The sequence below is a fragment of the Rhinolophus ferrumequinum genome, chromosome 18, assembly GCF_004115265.2.
Source record: "Rhinolophus ferrumequinum isolate MPI-CBG mRhiFer1 chromosome 18, mRhiFer1_v1.p, whole genome shotgun sequence".
NCBI lineage: Eukaryota > Metazoa > Chordata > Mammalia > Chiroptera > Rhinolophidae > Rhinolophus > Rhinolophus ferrumequinum.
In genome coordinates, this window is record NC_046301.1 from 46087627 (window position 1) to 46102713 (window position 15087).

The 15087-nt window shown below is 42.7% G+C and overlaps 2 protein-coding genes and 1 non-coding gene across 3 annotated transcripts; all 3 read right to left on the reverse strand.

The window, feature by feature from the left end:
• Positions 1-546: 546 nt before the first annotated feature.
• LOC117038461 (putative tripartite motif-containing protein 75) lies at positions 547-1970 on the reverse strand. Its single transcript, XM_033135432.1, has one exon. The coding sequence runs from the start codon at positions 1954-1956 to the stop codon at positions 547-549; it is 1410 nt and encodes a 469-aa protein (XP_032991323.1). The 5' UTR covers positions 1957-1970.
• Positions 1971-8368: 6398 nt separating this feature from the next.
• LOC117038580 (U6 spliceosomal RNA) lies at positions 8369-8475 on the reverse strand. The gene has a single exon (XR_004425674.1). It is a non-coding gene; the product is annotated as a U6 spliceosomal RNA (small nuclear RNA).
• A 1162-nt stretch (positions 8476-9637) lies between these two features.
• LOC117038462 (tripartite motif-containing protein 60-like) lies at positions 9638-11020 on the reverse strand. Its single transcript, XM_033135434.1, has one exon. The coding sequence runs from the start codon at positions 11018-11020 to the stop codon at positions 9638-9640; it is 1383 nt and encodes a 460-aa protein (XP_032991325.1).
• Positions 11021-15087: the final 4067 nt, after the last annotated feature.

Consider the following 15087-nt stretch of genomic DNA (forward strand, 5'->3'; position numbering starts at 1 on the left):
GCAATTACTTTTGCACCAAACTAATGGCTCCTCTCGATTACAAGCGGGACGGCAGTTGTGGGGGTGTGGTCGTCAGTGGGCCATTGAGAAACAGGCACAGTCAGGGTTGCTGTGCCTCATCATGAAATCTGTCAGGGCGACCCACACAATGCTCTGAGCCGCAAACAGTGCTGACCGAGCTGGCTGCACGGCCAGCTGTCCAGCTCCTGGATCCAGATTGAAGGGACACACAACAGCTCTTCGGCCCACACCGTGTACCTTTTCTTCCATGTTCCTGGTTCCTCGCACTGCGGGTAGTCTATACACTAATCCTAGAATTCCAGAAACACTTTACAGTTATTCTCCACTTTTCCATGTGTTCCCACAACATCTCTATTGCTATTGAAGCAAAAATTTTAAAAAATAGAAAACAAAAGAAAAACTTTCTTCATGTATGTTAAGTTAAATAGGCATTTTAAAAATGTTGGTGCTACATTCACTGAGAGTTGTACAAAATTCTAACCACTGTCCATAAATTACAGGAGGAAAATGAGGCAAAGTCACAGTTCATCCTTCATAATCTCTTACGGCACAGACTGTAAGAGGTTTAGGATCACATCCGATGCAGAAGTACGGCTTTAGTACTTCAGAAAACTTATCCATGAAAGAATGGATGTGAGACCTGTCATTCAAACTGTAGAACGAAATCTGACCCAACTCATAGTCCAGGTAAATGCCAACCCCTGTGGGCTTTTCCTTCAGCACAAGAGTGACAGGAACACACGCTCGTGCCACATAGTCACCATTCTGCAGCTGAATTGTCCAGCATCTGTTGTGCCCTGACGGGGGATGCTTTCTCTTCCTGGAAAGGGAGTCTTTACAAACCCCCACAGCCCACTGGGGCTTGTCACCCACCTGGACCTCCCAGTAATGTCGGCCACAATTGAACCCTTCAGAACCTAGGACAACTGGATCAACCATAAATCTCTTTGGATTCCGAGGAAACCTTTGTTTTCTCCTCATAAATGTCACAGACTTTTTATCATCAGACACAAGCAGATTAGGATGTGCTGTCTCATGATCCAGAGTCACTTCTTCTCTAAATTTCTGCATAATTTTCTTCAGAGCTGAAAACTGTGGAGGAAGACTGCATCCTTCTCTCCTTAACTGGATCCGATAGACAACTGGGGGTTTCAGGCTTTCACACGTGTGGAGGACACTCTTGATATCCGTCAGCAATTTCACATCGGACATCACACTCCTCTCAGCCACCTCCTTTAGTAGACCTTTGAGGGTGGAAATGTGGTCTGAAAATGCCGTTATGTTTGCACTGAGTTTCTCTTGAATGCCCTTCTCTTCTTCAACCAGCCTCAAGACAACTGCCTCTTCTTCATGCTCTACAGATCGCATCAGGTGCTCAAGTTCAGACGCTAATTTCCATCTCCTGTTTTGCACCTTCTCTCTCAGTTCTAATAGTTTTCTGTCTTGCGTGGCTACTAGTTTCTGAACATCTGCCACCTGCTGCTTCAGGGGCTCGACGTAACTGCTGAGCCTTTGCCTGTGATGACAGGCGGCCTCCTCCATGGGCCTCACTTGGTGGCCCTGGTGCTCAGGGGGCTGAGTGCACAGGGGACACAACACCTGTAGGTCCTCCTCGCAGAAGAGGCTCAGGACTTGGTTGTGCTTCCCGCATAAGCACCTCTCTTCCTGCCTCTTCTTGCTCCTGGTGATCTGCAGGAGCTTGGTGATGTCAATCATCCTTCCAAGCTGGGCGTTGCTCCTCAAGTGCCTCTCTTGGCACGGGTGACGGCACACAGGGCAAGGGAACCTGTCCCGTAGATCAGCCCAGGACTTCTGGATGCAGGAACGACAGAAGTTGTGCCCACATTCGATGGTGACAGGGTCTCTCAGATAATCCAGACAGATGGGACAGTTGACCTCTGCCTGGAGTCCTGCCAGGACTGCTTCGACCTCCATTGGGCCGTGAAGGAAAGATTGGACTGGGGTGGGTTTTCTTCAGGAGTTTGGGTTCTGCAGGATCTCTCCGCTGAGAAGCAGATGCACTCTCAGATCTCACTGTACTTCCTGTCCTAAATTCTCTTTGTCAATTATGGGCAGCCCTTGATGTCCTATAACGTCCTTAGCTACAGAGGTGTGTTCCCAGAGCACCACTGCCCACCTGCAGCCGATCAGAGTCGTTGGAGAACTAGCTGCGCGTGGCAGCTCAGAGGATATTAGCGTAAGCCAAGCTCAGCAAATCTCCTGCTCAGAAAGCAGTCACGCCTCTTAGGTTTCTATTGGTTCCTGGGGATGAGAAAATATAATTCCATGTAATAAAGTCTACTTAGTATTTATCTGGTCACCCTGCTCACTGCCACCTTTGAGGCAACCATGGATTTCTTTCCCCAGCCCTATAGTCCACCTACACACACATCAACCACACTGGGGAAAATGTGACTACGTTTGGTACCAGATCCTCTGTCCCTGAGTTAGGTTTCAGCCTTAGTCACATACTCTCTAGGGGACCTGGGGAAAGTACTTAACATTAAGAGAATCAGGCTAGCAAGCGTAAAACCCCCAACTTGAATCATTTCAAATTTTTGAAAAACCTCATAGAAGGATTTGGCACTTTTTGGCTTAAAACGTTTTTTTTTTTTTGGCTTAAAACAGTTATTTCTGATAGCACTGAATTCATACTATGAGATCTGACAATTAAGTTCGCGAACTCATCCTAGAAAAAGTGCTATATACGTCATTGCTGAATATCACTATGGTCACCTTTGAAGTACTCCTCTTGGGAAGCTATGCACCGATGACAGTGCCTAGTACACCCTTCAAAGCAATTTTGGAACTCTTTCTGGAATGGCCATCAGAGCTGTCATCGTATTACCCCTGATGTCCTGAATGTCATCAAAATGTCTTCCTTTCAATATTTCCTTTATCTTCAGGTAAAGAAAGAAGTCATTGGGGGACAGATCAGGTGAGTAGGAAGGGTGTGCCAATACAGTTATTTGTTTACTGGCTAAAAACTCCCTCACAGACAGTGCCGTGTGAGCTGGTGCATTGCCGTGATGCAAGAGCCATGAATTGTTGGCAAAAAGTTCAGGTCATTTTCGTCTTAACTTTTTCACACAGCCTTTTTAGCACTTCCAAATAGTAAACTTAGTTAACTATTGGCCCAGTTGGTACAAATTCATAATGAGTAATCCCTCGGATATCAAAAAAAGGTTAGCAACATCATTTCGACTCTTGATTTGGACTGACAGAACTTTTTTGGTTGTGGAGAATTGGCTGACTTCCATTGTGCACTTTGACTCTTAGTTTCAGGGTTGTATTGGTACACCCATATTTCATCACCAGTGATAACATGGCCCAAAACATAGTCTTGCCTCTCCAAAAGGTCTTGGCAAACTTCGACTCTCCTCTGCTTTTGTTCATCGATGAGCTCTTTCAGGACCATTTTTTCACACACCTTTCTCATGCCAAGATTTTTAATTAAGATTTTCATAACAGTTTCTTTATAGATGTTTACTTGGTCTGCTATGCACAGTCAGCCAATGATTTTGATGCACAATTTGACAAATTTTTGCAATGTTTTTTGTTAGTTCTGCTTGTTACTGGCCACCCTGACTTCTCTTTATCAGTGACGTGTTCGCTCCCCTCAGAAAAACGTTTAACCCATTTGTACACTGCCATTTTCTTCATGGCATTAGCCCCATAAACTTGGACTAACATATCCCTGATTTCACTTCCACTCATGCCAAATTTATCAAGAATTTTGTGTGTGGAACCAACAAGATAATCTTTTTTATTTTGTATTTTAACAAGAAACTTAATGTTTGTTCATTGCTCTAATTCAAGCTGAGACAGTCCCGTGATGGCACACAAAAGCACACAAGAATAATGAATGCCACTCAGCAAGACACAAACACAACTGTGAGACACTGACATACTAAGGTTATGAAAGCTTACTGAGCTCTTTGTACAGTGCTGCCAATATAAGCACACGGTGGCTAGTTCGCAAACTTAATTGTCATATATCAAAATTTACTTCTTTTTCATCTATTCGTCTCAAATGCAGGATATAGTGTACTGTGTACCTAAAAGGATGGGATTAGGACCAGATTAGATTTACTCTGAAAACTCTGCAAGTAGGAAACCTGTGATTATCACATGATATACAGAATACAATTCAACATCAGAAATTCAATGTGAGAAAAAGCTGGAAAGCACACACACACACCAGTGTTTGAAGTTGGCAAGCTACCAACTAGTGAGGATTTCTGAGAAGAGAGTTGCACTTTCCCTTACAGTCACTGTAGAGGCCATGAGGCTGAGAAGGTGACCTCCATGTTGGGTCACCTTGCTTAACCACAGTGTCATGTAACAGTAAAGGCAATATCATGAATTTTCATTCAACTCTCATGTTGCAAAATAACACATTTTGGAGGTCTCAATTCCCCATTACTGTAACCTCCATGTGACGCCCACCATGATTGTATTTCCAATTATCTCCTCAGTCCCTGGCTAAAGCTGTTGAATGACTAAAATCTTGGCCAAGTCTCTGGGTTTCCTTAGGAACTGAGTGACTTTGAGACTACTACTTAGACTCTCTGAGCGTTCGTCTGCAGGCAGATAGATTAAGATGAAGGTAATTCAGGGTCTGAGTACCAGGGATACTGGCCCCACAACAACCCTAATTGCTCCACTCTCTGCCTATACACAAACCAGTCCTCACCGCGACCTCCTGAAAGGGATTCCACACGTGGCTTCTGACCAGCACTTTTGAGCGCTTTGTCACAGATATTAGGTAGTCACCCTTAGGGCAGGTTGGGATCTCGGTATCTGTATTTTTAGCAAGCATTTAGATAACTTAGGACAAGGCTCCTGGAGGGATCTGGAACACAATAAAAGCATGTGCCTTAAAATAACCTGAATCCAAGTGAGGATTCGCCTGCAAAAAAGCAGCTGCACAGGAAGCCAGGGCTCTTAACACATTCCTGCCTCCCGCACCTACCTATATCTCCCTGTCTCCCAGCTCACCTGGAATCCGCTGCTATGGGTTAGTCTGTGAGAGGGATGTTTGAGGACACTCGCCTTCGCTGTCTCACACACAGATATCCCCGTTTCTGACCCCTGAATGGTCAGATCTGGGTATCTATATTTTTAGTGAGTACTTAGGAGACTTAGGACATGGCTCCAAGAGGGACCAGGAAACCATACAAGTTTTAAAAATCGCACGTTTTAAAATAAGCCAAACCCCAGTTTGGATTCCATTTTAAGCTGTGAAGTGTCAGCTGGGAAGAGAGCAGGCGCTCGGACGTATTACCACGCTCCCGCCTCCCGCACCCACACGGTCCCACATCGGCTCACCTGGAACACAGCACTCTGGGCACTGGTAGGGTCTGAAGTGCATGGTCTGCGATGGGACCCTGGTATATATACACCCCTAGCTGGGGTGGAGCTATTAGGACCCCGCCCACCAAAGCCAGATAACTCCTCCCTCGCGGAGAAAGGGATTGGTTCAGAGTTGCTGGTTGGTGGGGACAGATGTCCTGTTTTTCAATGAGGCCAAGAAGGACTGACACTGCTGATATGCATGATCTAATTTGCATCATTGTAAATCTCCCTTGATCCACTCAACACTCTTTAATCCCATCTTTGACGATGAAGAAATTGAAATCTAAAAGGCTAAGTGAGGCCTGTTCCTTTTCTCACCCAGGAAAATGGAACTCTGGAGCCCACCAGTTTCAACCTCGCTTCACAGTATGCAATCTCAGCACTTTGTAGTCGTGCCCTCGCTCCACACTCAGGACATGACATCCCTCTGCCACAGGACTTTTGCTCAGGCAGATTTGGTCCATGACAGCTCTGTGTCGCATACACATTGCTTACTCCATTGTTTATTGGCACTCTTACTTCAGATCACAGCCTAATTGTTACTTTTCTTGAGAAACTTTCTCTGAGCTCTAAAATTCTGCATCACAATTTATTTTTGGTAAATCATTTCTTGGGTAAATTGGTATTCATATTGATTGCTAAAAATTTACCCACATTCTTTTTTTAAAATTTACTTTCAGTTATAGTTGACATCACTCACATGTTTTAAAAATTCAAATATGTATTATATGCTACCAATCTATAAATCAATGAGTCCTACAAAGCAAAAAACAAGTACAGAATCACAGTTGAATCTTGTCAAACTCACAGCTAACAACAGTCTTAAGGAAAGAGGTATGCTAATAATTAAAGAGCAGAGTGTCCATTTAGCTCAAGTTGGTTAGAGTGTGGCGCTCTTAACAACAAGGTTGCCGGTTCGATCCCCACATGGGCTCCCCAGTGTGAGCTGCATCCTCCACAAGATTGAAACAACTAGTTGACTTGGAGCTGATGGGTCCTGGAAAAACACAATTAAAATAAATAAAAAGTTAAAAAAAAAACGTAATTGTGGAAAACAATAATAATAATAATAATAATAATAATAATAATGACTGAATAGTATTTCAGTGATTTTCCTGCCAGATGACTAATGAGATTACTGAGAAACCATTTCAATGGAGTCATAAGCTCAGGTGTCAAACTGCTGTTGGTTAAAGTGTGAAAAGGAGACAAAGATATAAGTTCTTCAAATCTCCTATTCTAGAAAATTCAAAGTAGGTCACTTGACTCTTTAAGTCACTTCCATCAGGATTCTGTTTATTTCCACAATGTATTTCTTTCTTTTCTTTTTTTAAACTTTTATTTATTTAAGTGTGTTTTTCCAGGACCCATCAGATGCTCCAAGACAGGTAGTTGTTTTGATCTGGTTATGGAGGGTGCAGCTCACAGTGGCCCATGTGGGGAGTGAACCCACAACCTTGTTCAGAGCACTGCACTCTAACCAACTGAACTAACTGGCCACCGCCCTCTGTGATGTATTTCTAACCCTTACTCCAGACCATGGGATTTGCCAGCCCAATAGGGAATTCACGACAAATAAGATAAATTAGCCCAGAAAAAGACATATATTGTCCAAAGGAGAATGTTGGTAGAAACATGAACATAAAAGGTCCTTTGCTGACAGCTCAGATGGAAATGAGGAACATGTCATATGAGACTGGAGAAAAGCTGATTCTTGTTATATAGTGACAGAAAACATAGCTGAATTGTGTACTATCATTGTGTGGAAAGCAGAACTTGTAAGTAAAGAACTTGGATATTTAGTTGAGGAGAATAATCCTCTGTGGATGGAGACTCCATCCTCTGGGTCCATATAGTTTCTACTGTAAGAATTACTCACTGTTTATATGGCATGGTTAACTGAAGTTTGAACCGGCGAGGGACTTGGTTATTCAAGTAACCATGGCAAAGAATGGTGTGTATATTGGAACTATGCAAAGTGTGAATTGCCTCTGTGTGTGTGTGTGTGTGTGTGTGTGTGTGTGTGTCTGTTTCCAGTCTAAACATACCTCAACCTCAGTGCTGGCCTTTATAATGTCTCTCCAGTCATTTATGTAGCTCTTAGGTTACTTACCCACAGAAGCCGTTATCCACTGAGTTTTTCTCTTTCATTCAATTGTGTTAAGACATTTAGTCTCAATGATTCAATGAATCACCACAATTTCAAAATAATGTGTTATATTTCTGCCAAATGCACAATGTTTTAAGGCTTATAAAGAAATATCTCCTTTACTGGAAGAAGTTATTGAACAGTTACTATAGGATGAAGCCAAACTATTGTAAATCTCAGTGTTCATTTACTTACAAGTTTTAAGTGGAGAGTTGTAATTCTAGCACTCACCATTAGTGCAAATTGCACTAATGTCTAATTGGATTCAGGAATCATGGCAAACAGTTTAGGTTTACACCTCATATTACATGTATTCTTTCCTACCCCTTGCATATAAATGGGGCCTTGCAGTTAGTATTAGAAAATGGAAGAAGAGAAAATGTGTGTCACTTCCTGGTGTTGGCCTTCAAATCTCAGTATGCCTTTTTTTTTTTTTTAATTTATTGGGGTGACAATTGTTAGTAAAATTACATAGATTTCAGGTGTACAATTCTGTATCACATCATCTATAAATTACATTATGTGTTCACCACCCAGAGTCAGTTCTCCTTCCATCACCATATGTTTGATCCCCCTTACCCTCACCTCCCACCCCCCAACCCCCTTACCCTCTGGTAACCACTAAATTACATTCCCCAGATTAATTTTCAAAACCCCGTGGCCATCTTGTGGTTACTGATTGTTTTCTAATCCCCTCACCTTCCCCCTTACCCCCACCCCCCGCCCCCCGCCCATCTAGCAACCCTCAGTTTTTCCTTTGTCTCCAAAACTGTTTCTGATTAGTTCATTCACTTATTCTTTTCTTCAGATTCCGCATATAAGTGAGATCATATGGTACTTAAAAATATGGAACGCTTCACGAATTTGCGTGTCATCCTTGTGCAGGGGCCATGCTAATCTTCTCTGTATCGTTCCAATTTTAGTATATGTGCTGCCGAAGCGAGCACTCAGTATGACCTTTAAATACTCCCTTTTTTGCTAGTTGAAGTGACTCTGTGCTGTGACAACCTAAAACTGAGGGAGTCCTGGGTGGGTGATGAGTATTGACTTACTGACACACATAGCACTTTAGAAGAGTAAGTACTAGGTTTTGTCTTGCTAAGCAACTGAGATTGCCACAGCATCATCACGTGGCTACTCTGATCAATGCAGGGGTCTCTCAGACCTCAGTGAAAGGGGTTCTCAAACGCTCTACTGAGAATCTTTTCATGTTATGGATATAGACAAATATGATAGATATATGCAAAGTAAAACTTTTTTATTTCCCCAAAATACACATACAGGCTTCCAAACAGAAGCATGTCCTAAAATGTCAGCAGTTTCATATAATGTTAAACACGAGGATGTGACATTTTGAAGTTGTACATGAAAATCATTTTCTAAAATATGAGACAGAAGCAAAACAATTAGAATTCTTAATAATTTTATATGAAAAAAATAAAGAAAATAGAATGTGATCTTTATTGAAACTTCTGACTGGTTGGTGAAATCAATGTCACATTCTTGGTAGAACTCAGCAAATGCAGCATAAGGCAGCACACCTGAAAAGTGCATCCTTGCCTCGGGCCCCAGAGCCAGTTACCAGCCATAGTCAGAGGAACCCATGGTGGTACTTCACCTTGGGTAATCCTGTTCACAGTGCCAATGGTGGGAACCAGGTTGCATAGCCAGAGTGGAACCCATTCAAAATTTGTTTCAAATGTTAAGGCCGGTGAGGCCACACCACATACCAGAAGAGTATGAGAAGGTTTCTTACAAGATGAGCTTTTCGGGGAGAGTAGGATGGCTCTCAGAGTAGAACCCAAAATCACAGAGACCTCAGGGGAAAAGTACTAGCTTGGGGTTACTGGCTGGTGTTAGTGGAAGGGTTCTGGTACTATTAGGATCTTGCTTGGTTGGAATTTCCCACCTGGGCCAGAGGGTGGAACACCCAGTTTTTCTCGTCAGCTTTCCCCAATGTGAGGAAAAGGGGATGAGAGAAGGGTGAGTCCTAAAAGCTTTCAGTAGTCAAACATCAAAACTGGAACCAGAATCTTTATTACAAGTATTCCTTCCAATAACAAGGGAAGAAAATAACCACATACAAAATTGTCCTCTATACTTAGTTCATCATTTGTCTTTGAGGATACAGATTGTAAGAGATTTTGAAGATGGTCCAATAGAGAAATAAGGCATTAGTTTTTCTGTAAATGTATCAGTGAATCTATACAAATATGACCTGTTATTCAAATTATAAAATGAAATCTCTCCCAACTCATAGTCCAGAAAAACGCCAATCTTCATGACTTGTCCTGTCAGGCATGTACCGCATATAGTAGTGAAAAACTGGTCTTGCCAGCAGCCATTGCTTAGGGATGGTGACATTAGACGATTTCTGAGGAAAGATTCTTTACAGACGCCTAAGGACCACTCACCTGTGCCTCTTATTTCTACGTGCCAAAAATGCCTACCAGCATCAAATCCCTCATAACTCAAGACTCCTGGGTAAGAACTAAATGCCTGGGGATTATGAAGATAGTTTCGTGTCATTGTACTAAACATCACACGTTTTCTATCTCTTGAGACAATGAGACATGCATGGGCAGTTTCTGGATCTAGTGTCAAATCTACCTGAAATGTGCTGATCATTTTATGCAGGCCAAAATAATGTGGGGGGAGAGTGCAACTCTCTTTCTTTAATTCATATGAAAAGACTGCTGGGGTCTCTATGTGTGCATACCTGTTGTGGATATTTTCAATATTTGTGAGTAACTCTAGGTCTGTCTGCAAATACTTCTCTGCTATTTCACTTAAGAGATTGTTTAGCATGGACATATGGTTTGAAATTTGTCTCCTATTTTCAGTTAGTTTTTCTTCAAAATCCTTCTCTTCCATAAATAGGCAGGCATTAATTGTACCTTGCCCTGTTTCCAAGGAATACTTGAGTTCTTTGCACTCATAGTGTAATTCTCTTTTCCAATTTTCCATCTCCCTCCTCACTTCAAAAGTTTTTGAAGCTTCTTTTTCATATCCCATCTCAGCATCTTCAGCCTGCTCCCTCAGGGGCTCAATGAAGCTTTTGAGCTTGCTCCTCTGACTAGCTGCAGCTTCCTCAATGGGTATCAGGTGGTGAGCCTCGTGGTCGGAGGAGACCCCGCACTGGGGACACAGGAGCTCGAGGTCCTTCTCACAGAAAAGAGCCAGCACTTCATTGTGCTTCTTACACAGAGGTTTCTCTTCTTGCCTTTTCCTCTTGCTCCTTGGGGTGGGAAGCTGCTTAATAATATCAGTCATGTGACATAATTGGATGTTCCTCTTGAAGTTCCTGTCAGAGCAGTGGTGAAGGCAGATGGGACAGGGAAAGATGTCCTGTAGGTCTTCCCAGCGCTGGTGGATACAGGAGTGACAGAAGTTGTGCCCGCACTCAATGGTCATTGGGTCCCTCAGGTAATCCAGGCAGATGGAACATCTGGCCTCTGCTTGGAGCTTGGCCAAGCAGACTGCAAAGGCCATTGTGCAGTGAAGGTTTCTGTCTGAGGAGACTCTCTTCAGTCAGTCAGTGAGATCCTCCAGGAGCTAACAAAAGTGAGAAGCTGATGTCTCCTCAGTCCTCACTCTCCTCTGTGGAATGCAATAGGAGCTCCCAAGTCAAGTCCCAGCCACCAGCTGATTTCCAGTCTTCTAATCACCTCCTCCTTCTATATTTAATGGCACATTCACCCGAGTGAAGGTCAGCCACGGAGGCCTCGTGGTCAAAACTGAAGCACAATCCAAGTCATGTATGGTTTCTGTGGACAAAAGAATATTGCCATTTAAAGGGAAGTTCAATCAGCTTTAATCCTTACCTCCCCATATGCACAATACCTCACTCAGGTAGACCAAAGCATTTTTCAACATAATATTTAAGGAGGAGTTAGCAATGAAGGCTATCATCTATTTTGCAACTCTAAATGAATTAATCCACCTAGGCAAATGCATCATTGGCTATAAACATCACAAAAAGCATGACATACAGATATTTACAGAAGTGCTGAAGGGAGTCCATAGCACTATTTGTGAAGAAGTTTGGCCAGAAACCTAAATCTCATCAAGCAGAGATCTAACCACCTATTTACAGAAAATATCAGGGATAGAGAAACATGTGAAGGAATACCTAGTTAATTTTGTGTCACCTTGATTGGGCCACCTGGATAGCTGGTCAAACACTAGTTCTGGGTGTGTCTGTGAGGGGATTTCTGGAAGATTAGTATTTGAATCAGTGGATGAGCAAAGCAGATGTCCCTCCCCAGCGTGGGTGGGCATTATCCAATCAACTGAGGACCTGAAGAGAAGAAAAATTGGGGGGGAGGGAAGGTTGAATTCACTCTGCTGGAGTGAATAAGCTAGCACATGCACCTCCTTTCCTGGGTGCTCCTGATTCTTAGGTCTTCAGACCCAGACTGGAATCTACACCGCCTATTCTGACTCTCAGGCCTTCCAACGACACCACTGTCTTTCTTAGTTCTCCAGCTTGCAGACTGCAGATCATGGGACTTCTCAGCTTCCAAAACCTTATAAGCGGGTACTTTTTAATAAATCCCTTTCTAGATACATACTTTCGGTTCTGTTTCTCTGGTGAACCATGAGTAATACGTTGAGTAAGTAATTAGTAAAATCCAGAGTGTGATGAACTCTACAGAAAATTCGACCATGTTTCTTGTTTCTTGAACACGAATGTAAAAAGAAAATAAAAATCCCATGGAGGAAGAATATAGAATTTAAGGTAGACTTAAAATACATACTAACCAATTACAATGTATACACCTAATTTCATTCCACTTTGAAATACTTGATCAAAATTCAATTTGGAAGTTGGGTATCTGAGGATAAAAAACAGTTATGACAATTATGTGGGGTTGAGATAATGAATGGTATTCAAAGTCTATAAATTAAGTCTTTTTTAGAAATACCTGATGAAAAGTTTACAAGTGAAATCCTGTGATGTCGAGAGATTTCCTTCACAAAAATGGCAAGAAGTTGGTAGGTAAGAAATGGCAAATTTTACAATTGTAGCACATGGGATCTTCATATATAAGTTCATTATGATATCCTCTCTCTTATTATGGATACCTAAAATATTCTTTGATTAAAAAAGTTTCCCCCCTCAAAGATTTACTTTTGAATTCTATTTCAGTGTGTCTGTGCTCTAGTCAGCCAAGCCAATTTCTCTTACTCTCTTGTTTAAGCTTCATCTCTTCCCTTCATCTCAAAGCTCTCAGATCCATTCAATTTTTATTTTTCTTTTTTTTTAATCTCTTACAGTTATTTCAAACCTGTCCTTTTCCCCTTCCATTTCAAGACCATTATCTCTCTCCCTTTTCCCACTTCCCACCCCCAGGCCTCCAAATCTCCCAAATTGAGATAAATTGAGATTGAAGAAAGACCAAGACGGGTTACGTTCAAGTTCCTTCCATCTGCTTACGTTATGTGGGTTGGATTCCAAGTCTGATTTCAGACTCCCTGGGTCATTGGGGACTGGTTCTTTGGTCCCACATTCTTTCAGGGACACACGGAACAAGGATAATTATACCTAATTTCCCTTTCAGCTTGTTGTCAGCATAAACATAACTTTAGACAACACTCTTGTTATATCTGGTTTTAAACAATAAGATAATGTGTGACATAGAAGTTAAAAGTCTGAACTATATTTTCATTTCTCTAATTTGGTATAGCAAGAAATATATTTGGTCTTTGACCTTAGTTCCTGATGCAGGCCTCCTAAAACTCTTGATAATTCCTGAGTGGTAAGAGTATATCTGGCTATTCATTAGGACCCCTTTTTGCGTACATCTGAGTTTATGCTAATGGAGTAACAGGGTGGGGAAAACGGCCTCAAGGTGGGCCTGGTAACCCAAAACACCAACTGATGAGACTAGAACTTGTAGCCTCACCCACCAAATTCTAGGAGGGCAAGAGGGAGCTGGAGATTAAGTTCTGGGAAAAAAGTAGAAACTGTTGAAGGAGATTTGAAGAATTTCTGGGTTGGGGAACACTTCCAAATGCCAGAAGGGTGGCACAGCCCAGTTCCACAGGGATAGAAGCTCCTGTCCCAGAACTTCTCTGGATATCATCCTACGTGCCTCTTCATCTGGCTTCTCATCTGTGTCCCTTATAATAAAGGTGGTTAACCTAAGTAAACGCTGAATTCTGTGAGTTGCACCTACAAATTAAAATGGAACCCAAAGAGGAGGTTGTAGGGACCTGATTTAGTTTGTGGGTCAGAAGTATAGGTACTAACCGAGGCTTTTGACTGACGTCTGCAGTGGGGCCAGTCTTGTGGGGTCTGATGCTGTGGGGACTATCTAGGTAGATGGTTTCAAATTCACCTAAATTTTAGGAATACTCAGTTATTGTCAGCTTTTGTTGGATAACTGCTTGGTGATGCTGAAAAAGGAACCATCATTCTTATTTGGATTATTTACTTGCAGGTTTGCTGATTTTTCTCAACCCTGTCAAAATATGTCTAATGTACAAATTCTCTTTGATGTCCTTGGAACACCTAAAACACTAAAAACTCACCAGAACAAAGTCTCCAGTTTGTTCCAGAGTGAAAAAGGAACATATATACCTATTAAAATATCAGTAAATATGTAATCTTCAATTAAGTAATTATGCACACACACATAAAACCATAAACAGGGAGTACATTGAGTAAGAAAAATGGAACAGCAATGTGCAGAGGGCCTGGCACACTGCAACTTCTCACCAGAAGCCCCTGGGATTTTCCCACACCTCCCTCAGGTGTGGTCCAGGTGAGCAGCAGATATCAGGTCACATCCACACCCACAGCTGGAGCTGCCTTTTCCCCTACTGTCTCCTCCTCTGAACCCACTAAATTATCCACTCTGCCCGCCAGAAAAATCTCTTCCAAATAAATCCAATGATCGTCTCCCATGCTCTCTGCAGCCTCCCAGACCACTCTGACTCGGCCGATTCCCCGTCACCGCCTTCACCCATCACGGTGAGGCGCCGGCGACGAGTCACCCCGATCCACACCTTGGCCGGCCGGCTTGGTCGCTCCTGCTTCGTTCACCCCGATATTCTGGTCCCTTTGCTGGGTCCCCGTCACCTGTGGCCGGAGACATGCTCACCTGCTGACTTGGCTCTCTGCTGAGGCGGCCGCAGTCCTGTGTCCGTTAGGCCTGGGTGGCAGTGACGGCTCCTTTCTTCCTCGCAGAACAGTCTTGCTTGATCCACGTCAGAGGACAAAACACGGCCCACATTTTCCCTTCACTGTACAGAATCTGACCTGGTTCGGCTTTTATAATCCTGTAGGGAGTTTCCTCTCCTTTGTCCCATTGGATAGACTCTAGATGCAATCAACATGGAGGAAATGACAGGCCCCTGATGACATTTCCCATCTTCCATTCTGCATCTTCTACGTTCCCACCTCCTTTAATTACTGCACTTAATCTCCTCTCTAATTCCATCAGTGATCTGGTTTCTGAATTCACTGAATAGTTTGAAAAGTCCTCATTTTGTTTTTCTCAAGTGCAATTGCCTACAAGTCTTAGCTTGTTTCTTTGAGGTTGTTTTAATAC